Source organism: Melanostigma gelatinosum, assembly GCF_949748355.1.
Source record: "Melanostigma gelatinosum genome assembly, chromosome: 1".
NCBI classification, from domain to species: domain Eukaryota; kingdom Metazoa; phylum Chordata; class Actinopteri; order Perciformes; family Zoarcidae; genus Melanostigma; species Melanostigma gelatinosum.
In genome coordinates, this window is record NC_136634.1 from 25,977,010 (window position 1) to 25,994,506 (window position 17,497).

A 17,497-nucleotide genomic window follows, 5' to 3' on the forward strand; every position below is an offset into this window, starting at 1 on the left:
ACACACATAGAGAATACACACCTATCCCCCCCCCCCCCCCCCACATTATTTTCAAAAGCTATTGTGGAATTTGCTAAGGAAAAAAAAAAATTAACCTTTTCATTCACTCCGCTACTGTGCTATCTGTTTCGGTCTGTGTTGGGGTCAGCCCCACTTCAGAAAGCTTTTACAGTGTCTCTCACTTTCGCAAAAGAAAAGAAAATTGTTGAGCAGGGTCCACTTGCCGTGTTGTGCAGTCCAAATTGGAACCAATCTGACCCCAATATTTGCTTTGTTGGAAAAGCATTCCCCTTTGCTTCCCTTTGAGGAAAAATAAATAATGCAGCAGCATTCAAGGACCGAACGATTTATTGAATATAATCCTTTGAAACATAGATACATAATAGAGATCGTGTTGGCAGCTTGAACTGCGGACTGCATTTGTTATTTGGAAAAAAAAGTTAAATTGCCCTGAAAGTAGAACACAACATGCATTTAATGTATGCAGTCAATTTTGAATTTGTCTTGCAGAAAAGAGGAAAATCTAATGTGTATTTAAAAAAAAAAAATGATGTCATGTTTTAAACCACAAAAAGCAGAGTTCAAAAAATACAAGAGAAGCGAATGGCTGCCAAGTAACGCCTTTATATGATTTACAGAGTGAATACAACAGAGCTTTGGTCAGATACTTCAAATGTCCCTCCACACATGGAAAGGGATTGTGGAACGTGAAGACAATTGCGGAGCACGTGCATCCCAATAGTACGTATTGGGAGCCGCTAGCTGTGTTCACACGTCTTAATAAAGGCACTTATGAATGACATAAACAAGAGCGGAGAGAAAAAAAATAAAACAGCTGGGACAGTAGGAAAGAACAAGTGTCTCAAAATGTACAATAAATACAGTTTTCTTTTATGGATCACAATATACAAGTGTTGTTCATCTTTGTGATAACAACGCAGGGTGACAGAATTCATTACAGAATTACATCTACGACTTCAGTAAACATTACCATTGGCTATCCTATTCATAGATGTCCGTAGGACTGTAAAGCAATGCCCAATTTACAATAAAAAGTCATTTTGTGTAACACAAGTCAGACGTACGGAAGCCCTGAAAGGACAGTGAAAATAAGTCTGATCCTAACGGTTTCCTGTCCTGTGTTAATGACTCGAGAGCTGGTAGAGAATAGGTTTTGCCAGGATCATTTTTCAATGCTCATTTCGCCGACAAGAGACCAAAATACACCACGATCACATGTATATGTGAATAAGACCAAAAGCATTTATGTTTTCTTCCAGCTGGGTTTAAATTTCTCATAAAATTCACTTGGAAGAAAACATGAATGCTTCAAGTCCCATTGTAGAACACGGGGTAGTGGTGCACTTCAGCTTTGTGTTGCCCAAATGAGTATTGCACTTAAAAAAAAGAAATCACCTTCCAAAATTGAGTTTCAAAGATGGGGAAAAAATGTAAGAAACTTAAAAAGATTAACCTTTAGTCATAAACACAAGAGAAAAAAATGATTTCGATCACCTGGGTCAACACATTTGTTTTTGTCCTGCATAAAATTATCTCTGCAGGAAACAAAATCAAACACAATATCCAACAGGGACAAAATGTGATGCATGCATTCAGATTAAAACTGACTTCTGCAACAAGTAGAAGGAGACGCATGTCTTTAAGCTCTAAGCTCCAACATGTGGTCCGTGGTATAGTGTTCCCTCCTGCTACACCCGGTGCTCAGTCTACGTTCCTGTACCTGGTGAAGAGGTTGTAGAGGACGCGCAGCGTCGATTTAAGGTCGCAGTTCACTATGTCTGGAAAAAACAGGAAAACAAACACAGATAAGTTATATAAGAGTTATCTCTTCATTTTTGGGAGCCCGATGCAAAATCTTGTTTTTTGACCAAATGCTACTTTTTACACATTAAAAAAGAAATCTAAATTTGACCAAGCTGCATTGTGAATGTAAAAATTAATCATACATGCAAATTATAAATAAACCGATTTAAATAAAGCCGAAATCTACTATTTTTAAAGCAAAAATACAAAAAATATTTTTGAGGTTTTATTTCGGTAAATGGTCACTTTGAATGATCTGCAGTAATGATGAAACTAAGATTTAAATGTGGGATGCTTGTGTCACATTCCTGCCTGTCTACAGCTAAATGGCTTGTATCCTTACATTTTAGATCCTTTTAGTGTATACAACAATAATGAACCATATTAAAGTTGAGCTGGGGAGCGGCTGCACAAAATAGTCCCAGCGCTGCAAAAGTGCATAGTTTTTTTCTCTAGGGGGTCATATTGGGAACAGTTAAAAAAAAAAGACTCAAAATAAGGTGTGCCAAATGTAGGCCACGGCTGTAACTTCAATGTGTCAGATAGTTAATCGGAAACGAGATCGGTACACCCCTAGTTGATTGTGCGTCCTACCCTCTGGTCGGGGCTTCGGTCTCTCCAGACCTCCGTCCTGCATCAGCTCAAAGGAGAAGGACACGTTGTGGACCTGCAGAGAGTTACGAGGCCGTTAGGAACCATGTACGCTACCTTCAAATACACTCACTCTCTCTCACACACACACACACACACGCTGATAAGGGACCGGTGGACACTGGTTGCTAAATCCCACAATACACGGGGGGGGGGGTGTGTCGATTCAATCGTGCTACCACAGCTTCCTGTGCTGGCAAACACAACGCCGCTCTGTTCTGTAAGAACTTAAGCCTTCAGCAGCTGCACAAACAACTGGTGTATCAATGGACGCATGTCGGCGGTGTCACACGAAAAACTCCCAAGAAATTCATAGCGCCATTAAAAGTTGTGTTGTGCACGTGTACAGTGTAGGAAAATGAACACAACGGGCCATACCGCATTTATGACATTATTATAGGGAGAAACACACATGCTGGAGATGTTGGTCATCAGGGGGTTTTCTTGATAACTGAGTGATGCCAAAAAAATGCAGGACAGGTGGAATTATTTTGTATTTTTCAATCTTTACACAGACACAGTTCTGTGGAGGAAACTAGCAAATACGTCTGAGCAAATCTGACTGAAAAAAAAGAGTGAAAGAGAGGAGGAAAACCAATCAGAGGGAAGCGATAGAAAGAGTTGAAAGGTGTTTTTCTATTTTCTGCCCATTATATATATATATATATATATATATATATATATATATATATATATATATATATATATATATATGTATGTGTGTGTGTGTGTGTGTGTGTGTGTGTGTACCTGCTGTGATGTACTAAAAGCTTTGCCCAACAAGGGCTCATTGTGTGAAAAGCGTGACCTTAGCCTTCTGATACAGTCAAAAAGAAAAGGAGAGAGAATGAGCCTTAAGTAGAGATCTACTGAGCAGAAGCAGGAGTGCTTTCTTGGTGCCTCGCGCTACTTTTCCCAGCCCACCCTTGGTGTATCATCGATAGGGAGGGAGGGCGCACACACACACACACACACACACTAATAGAGCTGAGCCCCTAAGCCACTCCAGTGTTTCCCTGTGCAAAAGGAGATTACAGATGCTGTGGGGCTGGTGCCTGTTCTTCTGGGCCAGGAGTGTCTGTGTGTGTGTGTGTGTGTGCGTGCACCGATGCCCATTCTGCTTGGCGGCTTGGCAGGGGCCTTCTGGCCAAGCCCCAAACAAAAGGCTACTGTGGTGTCTCTGCAGATCGCCCGTTCAGAATGCCGCGGTACAGCGGAGGCCAATGGAGAGGAGAGATGGCTCCGCACTTGCTGAATGGGCTCCGGGGGGGGAAACGGATGGCATTTTATCGGGGCAGTCGAGAGGAGAGCGCTGGCTCCGAGCGCACGGGCTCCTCAGATATGAAGTGTTGGATTTATTCGGGAGTGATCTTTTAAACGACAGGTCGAGACACGTTTCTCGCAGGTCTCGAAATAGAAATGACCGGCTACGTCAACACGGTGGCACTTACAGCGGCGAGTCTGCGTGTCCCCAACACAGCAGAAAATATATACCGTAATATTTGCGTATATCCACCAATTGTAGCCCTTATGTACACTGCCGGAGACTGTTAACCTAAAAGAATGGCCTCAGGAATGTTACAACGCAAGAAACAGTGCCTCATCTGTCTTTATTTGGGGGGTTTAATTGAAGAATTGTATTGTTAATTGTGTTGTTATTTCCCATTGAATTCGGTGTGGAAAAGCAAATTGTAATCCTGAGGATTCAAAAATAAATAAATGGCAGCATAGTAGTAGTAGATTATGTTCAATAGTGAAGTGAGAAGTTGGTGTGGACCAAATCACACTTTTACCTTTTGGTCAAAATTCTCTGGTGTGAGGAAAAAGTTGTAGAGCGGCACGAAGTATCCCTCCAACAGCCCCATCAGCAACACCAGATAAACGCCGTCTGCAAACTGAGACAAGCACAGGCCGGTTAACAGTGGTGACTTATCGTTTAAACAAGTTTAACAGATTTAGAAAAAAGTGTGCATTATCTCAGTATGGATTGTGTAGGAGCTTTGAAAGCGGTGGTCCCGTGTGTGAAGTACCTGCGTGTCCAATTCAGACACCTCGAGGTTGAGCTTGTTGAGGTGTTTGTTCACAAACGTGATCAATGTCTGAGAAAACACAAAGGGAAGAGGTCTGTCATGACATCGACACACGCACAGAGACATTAAAAAAACATCAAAGCATCTTGTCTCTGTCAGCCATATTGGAGGTCCTCCACGCGGTGGCAAAAATGGTAAAAAGCAACACATGCTAATAAACTCAATGGGACTGATAAGACGTGAAAATGAAGACCTGGTTTTTACCGAGTGTCACAACTTTGGAGAATTATTTTACACCTATTTATTTTATTTATTCGTGTTTGGCGTTTTAGCAACTAAACCACAGTATCTGGTCTGCTCTCACTATTTTCAATGATTTGAGCAATATCTTACACATCTGTAAGATCCGTTCTCAGGTTTTCAATCGCATATCACCTTCTTCCTCAGCGGATGGAGTTTGCTGAGTTGTTGTTAGAGCCAAATATGGCATTATAAATACCACTGTATTTCTTTGTTTGTACATTGGGTGGCGCTGTATTTCTGTCCTGGGCTCGGGTATATATGTCCTGAAATTGCTGGGTTCGTCAGGTGTTTGACTCCGGAAGGGCAAATGGTTTTGACCGCAATACGCTACGCATTTACTGCGGTGTGGGAAAGAGTGGCTTTTGTGTGCATTGTTTCCACAACGAAAATAAATGAGCTACAGATCACAAAGCAAAGGTCTCTGTGATGTGTCGAACGCACCACACCTCACAGATAGTTTAGCGTCGCCGACAGCAAGCGCGTCAACCAGGCGACTCCGGAGGGAGCAGCACCTCAGGAGCTTACAGCTTCTTCAACAGTTGTCCTTGACAACTAAGACCTTTGGATGGGATGGAAAGTCCCAGAAAAGAAGATACGAAGAGGACCTTGAGTTTTTGTAAATATATTTCAAAGGTCAAGAACAGTGTTGGGAGTAACGCATAAGAGTACGCGAGAGCCCTTTTTTGTAGTAACAAGTGATGTAGCGCGTGAGTTTGCAATTCAAGTAATCAGTTATTTAGTTACGAAAATAAGCAATCCTGTTACTGTGCAGAAGCTCAAAGTAAAGTTTGTGCTTAACGTCTGTCATCTGCAAAGAACTTTACTTCAAATTCTAAGAAGCACATGCAAGCTAAGAACACCTCCACAACACTGGTGGGGAGAAGGATGTTATGTTGAGTGTAGCGTCCCCCCCCCTCGGTGGTTCGGGTCATGGATAAAGAAGAAAGGTACAAGGGGAAACGCATATCAGTATACCAGCAAACATATTCCACACATGAGGCTGTGCAATGTCATACATACAACTGAAAAAGGAATCTCACAGGAATTTTTGGGAACGCAAACATACTCTTACAAGTTGCTCTTCTCAGTAGGTACCGTGGTGACAAACTACTTTTTCATGAAAGTAACGTAATATGGCAAGTTACTTTTAAAAGTAAAGCTACCCAGCACTGGTTGAGAATGAACTTTCACACTCAAGAATTTACTTGGTTACTCTGTATTTTCTTGTGAAGGACCTGCATCATTCATCAGGATCAATGACGTTCGCTTGAGAACTGTGCAGAGTAAAACCTGGACCATGGACGGGAGTAAAATGCACAGTTTTGGCGGTTTAACTACCCAAATACCTGGTTATTTTTTGTTTGTGTTTAGATGTAATTTGCCATAACTTCATCAGACCTCCATGATGGCTGCTCAATTTGAGATTGCCACTGTAAAAAGAAAAGACCCTCAGTACCTTTTTGACAACGTTGAGTTTATCTGGAGCGTGGTCAAACAGGGTGTCAAAAGCGTCACGCTCTGTGAAGAACAAAACCTCATTAAAATACTTCCATCAAATTTGTTTTGAATATTCTTAGAAAATAAGAAATAAAATCTCTAATACACTCGTCTTTGTGGAGGACGTACCGTGTCTGCCAGAGAAAGCCCTGAGAGAAAAGAAACACACATCAGAGGCAGCGGCTGCTTATTAACAATTTCACACCTGAGTATTCATATACGAAACGAGGGGGAAAAATGAAAGGAGAGCGCTTCCACTCAACTCACAGAGGAATGTCACAGAAAATGACAATACAATAATGCAGCTGGGGTGTCATAATTTGATTAACAGTAAACACAGGTACACCTTGGGTATTCCGGAATAACCCGGCATCGTCTCTGGGACTCTTCACAATGACACATGCTATACGGCCCGATGTAACAATCTCCACAGCAGAACAATAGCGGTCGGATGTTGATGCGGTGAATGAAGACGTGCCCTTTGTGTGCACGCAGGTGTTCTATGGGAATGGAGGGGCCAATCGCTTGCCTATTATGACAATGTTAGCACTTTGAAGGATGTTGCGGTTGGAAAGGGTTCGGGTTTTTTTTTTGTTTTGCAGCAGTACGAGTGTCTCAGAGGAAGAGATATCGCAGTGGGCAGGCCAGTGAGAAATGGCACACGCACACACGCGCGCACGGAGGCACTCTCACACATGTTCATGGTGTAATCTGTGATGGCAAAGGCAGGCAGGTCTGGGCAACGGTCCTGGTGGTGTGGTAATAACCGTATTTCCACTGTGACCGTGTGTGTGTTATTAACAGTGTATCCAGCTACCGTGACAAAATGTGTGCGCTGGCCCGCCGTTATCTCCCTCGCTGCTGCCGTCAGGCTGCAGGACAGCCTCACAGGGAGACAATAAGTGTGTGTGTGTGTGTGTGTGTGTGTGTGCTTAAAACAGTCTAATTCTTCAGCTCAGGGTGCCATCACATATCTTGTTGAAATACAATGGTTGTCGATTCACTGTTGCACAATATTTGTTCTCAGAGTGTGTGCTGCACAGTTGTGTTTGCAGGGGAAAGAAGATATTCAAGGTCCCAACCACAGTCGAGCAATGCATTGGCAGGTTGTTTATTTTGAAGGTTCGGCATCAGGCATACGTGTATAAATGCTTTTGTGCTACTTATTAGGGTCGGCCGATCGGATGCATCTGCGATTAGCTGAGCACATCGTTGTTTTTTGTCATTTTATTTTGCTCGTTTAATCATCTGCCTCCAAAGAACGAGCAAAACGGCTGCTCAGCGATGCGGAGATAAAGAGAGGCAGCGTGTAGAGCCGCCATACTTTCACGTCCAACGCTGGGAATTACTCTCTAAATACGCTCTAAAATAATGACACCACGTTTAGATTGGTTCCCAATAAGCCGCACTTTCACCGTGCAATTCGGTCTCCGGCTCCATTTACAGCACAAAGGAAGCGCGTCGACCGCTGCACGACCAAATGGGACAGCACTCATGTCTTCTTAGTAGCTATCACGAGCTATCCCGAGGTAGCGGAAACGGTGGACATTGGAACAACTGGAGTTATTTGCATTGTAATGTTACTGTGTTGTTAATAAAGTTGGATAAGCAAAAACGGTGGAAACTCTATTTGGCAAAGGGAAAAAGAGCCCCGCGGACGGAGGACACAAAGAAGGCAAAGAGGGTTGGTGATAAAAACCGAGGTTAAACAAGAGTGAAACTCACGGGGGAATTTGAAAAAGTTGAAGTCGTCTCCGATGGCTTTTCTTTCTGTCGAGACATTTCTGACATTGTGACAGATCGCTATTGGCAGCATTGTTCTTGCCCTATTGTCTGTCAACACCTACACATGTGTGGTGAGGTGTAAAAATGAGTGAGGTAGCAGAGCGTACTCACTCCGTGTTGCCGGTGATTTCTTCTTGAATTTGTCTGGACTGAAGGATGCCCTCTCTTTTCTGAAAGACACAAAGGGAGGACCGGATGTAGGGCCAACGATGAATTCACAGCAGTGGAAGAGTGGAGGTTTTAAAGCCAACATCCTCCATAATAGAGATGACTTGTTATGCTGTTAAGTAAGTCGTAAAAAGCCTTTAAAAGCGAGGTTCCACCCACCTGGACGACCACCACTTGAATGGAGACGTGGTCAGGCAATCTGATCGGCGCTCTGAAGTGCTGCGACAGCGCCACCAGCAGGTGCAGGATAGAAACGATGCTCTTCGCGTGAACGGCTAATGGGAGGAGAAGGGAGAGCAAAAGAATCACAGAAAAATATCATGGAAGTGACACAAGACGGGAGGTACATTTAAAGCCAGTAACCATCCCCATCCGTACACCGGCGTATTCATTTACGACCTTTCGAAATCTACTCATGCTGGTTCCATGCCTGCATGAACATCAAGTGTGCCATGTGCTGTATTTGCATTCAGCGTCTCCAGAAGGTGTGTCTGCAACGACCACTGGCATAATATTATCTGGCGGAGACAATGATTGATAAATTAATAAATAAGGATCAGGAGAAAAAAAGCGATCTGTGAGCTGTTTCGCGGTTTCATGCGGGTGCAAACAGGGACTTCATCGGGGTGCCATCAGGCGTACCTCATAAACTCAAGCTGGTGGGAGTAAAGTACCCTCCCGCCATCTAGTGGATCTTTTTTTTGTTTAACAGTTTACTGAGGAGGCTGGGTGAGAACCTCGCCGTAGGCAATGGGGCGCCAAATAAACATATTTTCATTATGGCAAGGTCACGCAGCTTCCGTGGTAAACACAATCAAGATGCCAAAAGCTGCCTTGGAGTGATTAAAAAAAAAAGGTCACAAATATACAAGCTTTTGTACAGGATGAGAGACGGAACGACTCGAATTCTGGTGAGTGTCTGCAGCCTGTTCAGTCAGACATGCTGAGTCTTTAGTCAACCGAAGAAATAGGATTTACCTTTGGACACACAATCAGGATCAATGACCGTAGGTTCCCAAAGCAAGCCTTTGGTTGTACCCTTGGGAAAATCCTATTATGTCCTCACTGCATAAGAGGATCAAAATAAGATACATCAGGGAAAAGTGTTTTTTGAAAGAAAGAAGACAAACAAAAGTGGATTTATTTAAAAGGAAGAGCTCCTCAAATAAAAGGACCGCAAAATCAATCACATCGCATGTTCTTCGCCTGCGCTCTTTAGCATTTTCTTTTTTTCCACCTCCGGCTCGTATGCACGTTACGGCTAATGACGCAAGTAAAAAGCCGGACCATAATTAGCGCTCGCCGTGTCGGATAAAAGAGCGCCGTCAAAGGAGAGGTGGAGAGCTCTTATTGACGAGCACCGGCTGTTGTTCTCAATCTCAAAGCTCACAGCTCAATAAGAAGGACATTATTAATCCAATGGCGAGAACAGTCAGACATCGAAAAAAAATGCTGTGAGTGGAGGTTTAAAAAAACAAAACAGCACGTGGTCAGTACTCTCCAGGAGGGGAAGTCAGGCTAAGAAGTGGATTCTTTTAAGGATGGACGTTTTTAATTGCATCCAAATTACGGTCTTCCAATTTTCAATAAAAGATTCAAATAAATTAGCTGAGGCAGAGGACTGGATACTGGATACTGGGGGTGGATGGGAATATTGCTTCAGAGCGACACGCTCTGTTCAGCCGCTGTTGACAGAATGTTGCATGAAAAGTACAAAGAACCTGGATACTGTTGAGCCAGGACAGCGTCTGGCAGTCTGTCTGAGCTAAAAGACAGACATGCATGGTCTAAGACGCTGTGAGTGAATTTGAGTTCCCTCTGGTCAACGGTTACGCAACGTATGTCTCTGGCTGTTGTTGTAAAAGGTAAGAAAGGAAGGAGTGGATCTGGTCTGTGCTTCCTTTGTCAAGGTAGAAAGGAGCAACGTTTGCCGTCCTGGTTCGGCCTACGGAGTCCTCCATGTTGTCGTTTGTTGCCCTCTTCAAAGAAAACGGACTCCATTGACAGAAACAGTCACTCTACCTCGCAAAAATGGGAGTATAAATACAACCCCACTTTAAAAAATCCAAACTCACCCTTTCAGTTATTTCAAAATTTAGCACAGCTAACTTTGATTGGGCTACCGCTAGGGTTCCCATTATTCATAATCTTATGGATTACCTTAGTTCAGGACGTTGCTACATTTGCGAACAGCTGAGTGGGGGTTTCTTTTTTTAAATGGAATAGAACACAGATGGAGTTAATCAAAGAATATGACATATGAAGAGAACTGCCAGTAAACCCAATATGTGCACATCTTTCAAAGCCTTTGTAACCTTTATCGTGTATTCAATAATTGAAAGAAAAGAGTCTTAACCTGTGATACTAAGTTCTAATCACTGCTGGTCTTGGCGGGCGGGTGTTTAGGGGTCACAAAACACCTAATTAGATGCCCGAACCACCTCAGCTGACTCTTTCAACGTGAAGGAGTAGCGCCTCAACTCCAAGTTCCCTCCTGATGTCCGAGCTCCTTACCCTATCTCGAAGGCTGAGCCACCCTACGGAGGAAACTCATTTCGGCCGCTTGCAGCCGCGACCTCGTGCTTTTGGTCACGACCCAGAGTTTGTGACCATACCGGTCTTCACCAAGACGGTCCGGTGCAGCGTCTGCTTTACTGCTGCAGCCGCACCGATCCGCCTGTCGATCTCATTTTTACTTTTACTGAAATAAATAAAATTTAAAGAAACAGTAATTCTACTTTAAATATTCTACTGCCTTGGTTTCTATATGCAGACACCCATTTGCCCCGTAGGGATCAGTTCAGAACCGATCTCATCTTGACAAATGTTACGTAACAGCATATTGTGTTTCCACAAACAGTCTTTTGAAAGAAAGAAGTCTTTCATAACAAAAGGAGCGTAGATCACAGTAAAAAAGTGAAATATTAGAAACTGTCCTTACAGTCAACATTCCAGCGGATGTTCCTGGTGGAGAGCTTGAGCGAGTCGTTGATGCGCTCCAAAACCGTCTGCAGCTTCTGTTTCTGGGCGATCTCCGACTGGGTCACCTCCGCCACGTTCAGCTTCTCGCCTTCCAGTTTCTCTGGAGCGCCGGGACAAATGCAAAATATCTGTAAGTTACGAGACACGACGACGGCCCAAAGAAATGCAGAGTTTAGTTCGGCGCTCCTCACCGAACAGCTTCTGCAGGACCTGTCCATCATACAGATCCTCGGCCAGATCCTTCACAATGATCCTCTCCCCCACCAGGACGTCGTTTATCCAGTCGATCAACACCTATGTGGGTGGAGTAAAAGACTGGTGACTAGAACTTGCTAACTTATTTTACAGGGCTATTTCTCTCGACATGTTAAGCCGCTGTAGCTCCAGGTTTACTTGCGTTGTCTGTACTGTCCGTCCTGGCAGATGAGGGGACGTCTTTTGCGGTTAGTCCAGCTGAATGTGTCTATGAACTGCTAGTTTTAAAGATTTTTTCTACATTGAATTCGAGTCTCTCAGAACTTGGGCTTTCCAAGCCAGGCCAGTGCTGATTGGGCGATACGCCGGCGATGACTGTCCTGCTAGGATATAAAGCGTCGCCCAATCTGAGGCCTTTGGTAGCCGAACAAAAGTTCCCCTTGAGAATATGCCTGTTAAAACTCCAGTGACTGCTCACCAAGCCTCATGTTTTTAAGAAGGGATGGTATAACATGTGTGATGAGCTGTGCTAAACGGGAACACTGTACCATACCTTTACACTTTTCACACTTCTTATTAGCTCTTTATTTAGACCTCCTTGTGTCCTTGGTTGCGAGTTATGAGGAGATGCAGCACTAATTCATTTCACACGCATCCGAGATAAACGGCAGGCTGAATCACTTAAACCTCACCCTCATGAGCTCCTGCAGCTTGCGGTCGTTCTTGGAGTTGGGGTCCACCATGGTGCGCACTTCGTTCTCCTCTAATGGATGAGCAGAAACGGGATAAATGTTAGAGCTGAGCAAGTTTCATTCTAAAGTGCTTCTTAAAGTTAAAAGAAGGAATACTTCACACACAAAATGACATTTCTACATCAGTTACTCACCCCGTGTTACCTTTAATTCTTGAAGAAAACTTTGTTTGAATTAGAGAATCCAAAACAGGAGAAAGTATTGATGAAAACACTGACCGTTGTGACCTTACCCATTGATTTGTGGACTGCGGTTTTAAAGCCTCAAGTTTGACATTTTGGCTGTCACCATCTTGTTTTTTTTGCAACCAGTGAGCGGAAGTGACCATAGTTGGACTGCGGAGGAGCGACGTAGAGACGCCGTATTCGGCGCTGGTAGCAAGGTAGCCCCGCCCTAAAGCATACCCTGCTTTATGGTCTACTTTAATCTAATAATTTACCAAATGAACATCATGCTGTATTGAAGAAGACTTGAAACTAGCAATTGAGACCATAAACTCATGTTTACTGAGGAAATAAATCAAGAGAAGTAGTCATTTTTGACTACTTCTGTGTGAGACTTCAATTCATTGATAATCGAGAATTTCTTCTTTTGTTGGATTCTCCATTTGCCGTGGAAGCATGCGAGAGAAAGTATTTTCTTTTTACAGATTTAGGGCATCACAAGGTGAGTAGTTGATATACAAATGGTCATTTTGTGAGTCAAGTACTCCTTCAAAATACTAGCTTTCCTTACATTTTTTAAATTATGGCATCACCTTTTGCCATTAATATCTCAATAATAAATAAGTGAAAATAAATAAATATTTCAAAATGCAAAAACAAACCCACATGTCCTTCAACAAAGCCTATCTGACGGTGTAGCCGTTTACCTAGCATGGTGTCCTCGGGGTCCAGCTCGTAGTGGGACGGGCTGAGGGGAAGGTTGATGGCATTGATCCCCTCTTCCTGAAGCTCAGACACTGTGAGAAAGAGTGACACACATCAGCATCATCGTCACATTCATTTAGACCAGTCAAACACGTGTGAGGACGCTGGCTAAGTGTTGCCGTTCTTGTGATTTTCAACCGTACATTTCAATAAATATCACTTCAATCTTCACAAGTTCACACAACTTCACTTCAAAAGTAAAACTAGTAACGCAAACAACGTTTATCCGCCGACCGCGAGCTAAACCTGTAGCTAAATGTATCCAGAGTGTGTCTAGCTTTGAAGCCACTGTACATGCCGATCATTGGGATACCTGCCACATGAGAGACAAAGAAAAAAGAAGGGATACCTCCCTGCATAGTTCGGATGACTCCAGAAATGCCCCCCCCCCCCCAAATCCACAAACAACCGTTAGCGGCCCCTCCGTTGAGGGAGCCCCTTGACGTCAGACCAACACGGACGTTGCTGCTTCCTGCTTCGCAGCGGGTTTTTATAGAAAACCCAGCATGCCATTCTTCTCAGTGTGTCAGAAACCTGAGGAGCCTTGATCACTGTGTGTGTGTGTGTGTGTATGTGCTGAAGAGCATGGAGTGAACATCCTGTGCATTTCTCTGTGTTCACTGGAACAACATCCTCTCAATCAACACCATCCACAAGTGCTCGCATGTGCACAGGGGGTGGATGGGAATATTGCTTCAGAGCGACACGCTCTGTTCAGCCGCTGTTGACAGAATGTTGCATGAAAAGTACAAAGAAAAAAAGTGAATGAATTCGAAACAGTCAACTAAAAACCTTCGGAGTACACATGAATGTTGGAACTATTTATGCCAATATGGATTTTTTTAGAATGTTATAAATGGACGTCAAGGTTTATTTGGGCTGGCAAAAAAACATGGGTCGGATTTAAAGAGAGACTGCAGAACGTTTGAGAGGAGAAACAACATGTTGGTCCTCTTACAAATGACCCAATCATAGACTGTATGTAAGAAGTGGACGTAGTCATCGTGATATCACCCATTGCTTTGTGGACTGCTGTTATGAAGCCTCAACTTTGCTGTCGCAGTCTTGGATTGCGGCCGTCGCCATGTTGTTGTTTTTTTGCAACCGATAAACAGAATTGACCATATTTGGAATGCGGAGGAGTGCGGAGAGATGCCGTATACATCTCTGGAAGCAGCAGCGACCTGTCAATCACAGTAAGCCCGCCCTAAAGCATAAGACTTGAACTAGAGATTGAGACCATAAACTCATGCTGACAATATTTACTGAGGTAATAAATCACAAGAGAAGTAGAGTCATTTTCTCGTAAAATTCGATACAATCAGACTTCTTGCAACCAGAGGAGTCGCCCTGCTGGACAGAAGAGATAATGCACGTTTTCAATTTTATTTCATTTACATATACATGAAATGTAACTTTTGCATTTAACCGATCCCTTGCTTATTGGGAGCAGTGGGCTGCTGAGAAGCGCCTGGGGAGCGCTTAGGCTAAAGGGTTTAGTGTCTTGCTCAGGGACACTTCAGCACAGGACTCGTAGGATTGAACCGCCAACCTTGCGGTTGCTGGACGACCTAAAGAGTTGCTTTAGGTCATAGGGATATTGTCTCATGCATTCATAACAGAAGAAGGAAGATGTTGAACAATGGATCTCTGTAAAGAAAAGGGGGGGGGGTGTTTAAACGATTTTATGGTTACTGTCCACGGCTTGCAATTTACAGACTCATGCGGAAGTATGGCTGTGATAACACCACACCAATTAGCCCGATCTGTTATTACTCTAATTATCACTTGTGCTATTTACGGACAAGCAAGTACGTGGAAAGCGAGGTTGGATGTTAGTATGGTGGGTAGATGTATGACGCGATGAGAGGGTGAAATGACCACGGTGTTACCTCTATTAACACATTGTATATGTTCAGGGCGGATTTGATTTGCCGTTAGTATCATAAGCAGAGGGAATAGGAATCACGGGCATTGTCGGTGTCCTCGCTGTATCACCCCCCCCCCCCCCTGGGTCATATAAATGAGTGTGTTCGGTTTAAATTATGTTAATAATCATACAAAATGTTACAAAGTCACATCGACGGACGCATCGTTTGGAAACACGCCTACATGCGAGGAAAGAATGCACGCCGATGTCCCATCCTACCTGGAGGGCAGAGCACTCCACAGCCCATGTTGGTACGTTGCTACGTGCAACGCATCAGCCCTCAGTTGATGCTCTCAAAACCTCCCGGCCTTCTCCTCATCCCCCCCCATCCCATCCCATCCCATATAGCTATATTCCCTTCCTCATTTCCTTTTCAACCCCCCCGCCCTCTCTCTCTCTCTCTCTCTCTACACGGCCTGCACAGCCCGCGGGGCGACGGCCATAAACGTCACAAGGACCTCAATCTAATCAACGATCTCCACGAGAGCGACCGGCCCACGTTCTGCATCAAATCACAGAACACACTGCAGACATGCTACACACACTCAGTGCATACGTGTGTACGTGTGTGTGTGTGTGTGGCGAGCATGAGCCATCATGAATATAATGCGATTGCACGCACGTCCCATAGACAAAGGCCACCTGAGAGGGGGGCTCAGCTGTGCAAAAGTATCCTGAATGACACAACCTAATCATCCGATTGAAGGAGACCTTTCTCCTCGGATGATAAAAACCCTGGCCTTTGACGATAAATGCCATGCTCTCATGAAGTCTGCTGTATTTTCCAGAACAACGCAGCTATAGACTGAACCGGGCATTCGGTGTATTCTTATTTATAGCAGCTTCTTTGGTAATCAAAGACCGGCGTAGCAAGGTTTTATCAGTAATATAAAAAGGGAAGTGGAAGCTGCCGTTCTGTATCCGACCCCTGACCTCTGACCCCTGCTCTGGGAATCAACCTCACGACCTTTCCCCAGAGGAGGAAACGGCATGAAGTATTTGAGGGCTCTTTTTGCAGACATTTTTTGAACCCTGAATGAACCCTTCCCTGCGAGTCCGCATTTCCTGAGGATTTTGCCTGAGGGAAAATTCACACAATTCATAGCGACATGACATTAAACGCGGCAAACGGGTGTTCGGCCTACATTTACGCGGGAACATCGAGGATTAAAGATGGCACACAAAAACACAATTTAAACAGAGATTATATTACACAGCTGCTTTATTCATTAACCATTTATTTTTATTTTGTTTTACAGCTGTTTTGACAAATACATGACTAGATTAAGTCACAATTACCTCTCATCTCGTGAGGCAAAAGCCTGGGAGACGTTTAAATCAGGGAGTTTTAAAAATATAAAATAAATACATACAATTGTACATAAAATGTTGTGTCACTGTAACGAGATATGGCACGTGCTGTCCCAATTCGTATTTGCACCATTTCAAACCCTTACAGTCTCTCACACTCGACCATTTACCAGGTGACGTCAGATGGGTCCCTTAGGGTTCAGGGTTTAAGGCTTTAGGCGACACATTGGGCCTCATGCTCCCACAGTGGCTGTGTGCTGTAGGAGCCTCGGGTCTGTAACGGGGCCGTGTTTCCTCGAGCCTCATTCCTGACTTATTACAGTAGTGGCAGATTCAATACCGTACAAGGGTACAGACACACAGCCCGCGGCCACGCAAACACACACGAGTAAGCAACAGGTTGCAGTTTACGGTGTTTTCTTTGAGGTGAATAAATGTCCAAAGCTGAAACAAATACAGCGATAAACGTAAACTTGCTCTCTGAAATGTGGGTACATACTCAATTTAGAGTATTTCTACACTGCAAGACTGGCAATTGCTGTCGGTTATGATGTAAAATATTGGTGTTAACTTCAATATTTCTATCTCCGCTTTTTGAAAACAATATAGCCCAACGTTCCGTTAGTGTTTGGGCTCATCGTTTCGCCAGCTGATTTACCTTCTTTAGCCTTTTTCCTTCTCGCCAAAGTTCCACCAAGTTTCCCCAGGAAAGAGTCGTCTTTCTTTCTGGAAGACGGAGATTTGGGCGTCGGGGACTTCGGAGAGGACGGGGACTTCTGAGGCGAAGAAGCCATGGTCGCGACGATAGTTTAATCCGGTACCGTTTTGACGGGGAAAAAAAACTGTCCGAGTTGTCGCGGATATAAAAAATTGAAAAAAGAAAATCACCGTCCACTCCCTAAAGCGGAAACGGAATTCCAAACATTTTCTCCCGAAGTTGGCTGTAGAGAGTGGCCCCTCCTCTGTGGAGGACGACTGGTGGAGCCGCTCGGAGGCTGCTGACCGCGGAAAGTGGTGTGAGCTTAAATGTGGTCAGGTTCAGCTGCTGGCAGAGGGGGTACCAGGGGGCGCACAGAGGTCCAAAAAAGCGAAAGTACAGACCGCTTATCCACGAGGGTGGTGCTCCGCAAAGGGTTTGGG

General features: G+C 44.1%; 1 protein-coding gene across 1 annotated transcript; it reads right to left on the reverse strand.

The window, feature by feature from the left end:
- Positions 1-604: 604 nt before the first annotated feature.
- Positions 605-17,350, reverse strand: LOC306784381 (alpha-parvin). The gene is made up of 13 exons (XM_079278334.1): positions 17,016-17,350; positions 13,059-13,148; positions 12,128-12,198; positions 11,432-11,534; positions 11,200-11,340; positions 8,418-8,533; positions 8,202-8,260; positions 6,435-6,454; positions 6,265-6,326; positions 4,506-4,574; positions 4,269-4,370; positions 2,419-2,491; positions 605-1,799 (listed from the first exon to the last, which is right to left on the reverse strand). The coding sequence occupies exons 1-13, from the start codon at positions 17,149-17,151 to the stop codon at positions 1,723-1,725; spliced, it is 1,119 nt and encodes a 372-aa protein (XP_079134460.1). The 5' UTR covers positions 17,152-17,350; the 3' UTR covers positions 605-1,722.
- Between the last annotated feature and the right edge of the window lie 147 nt (positions 17,351-17,497).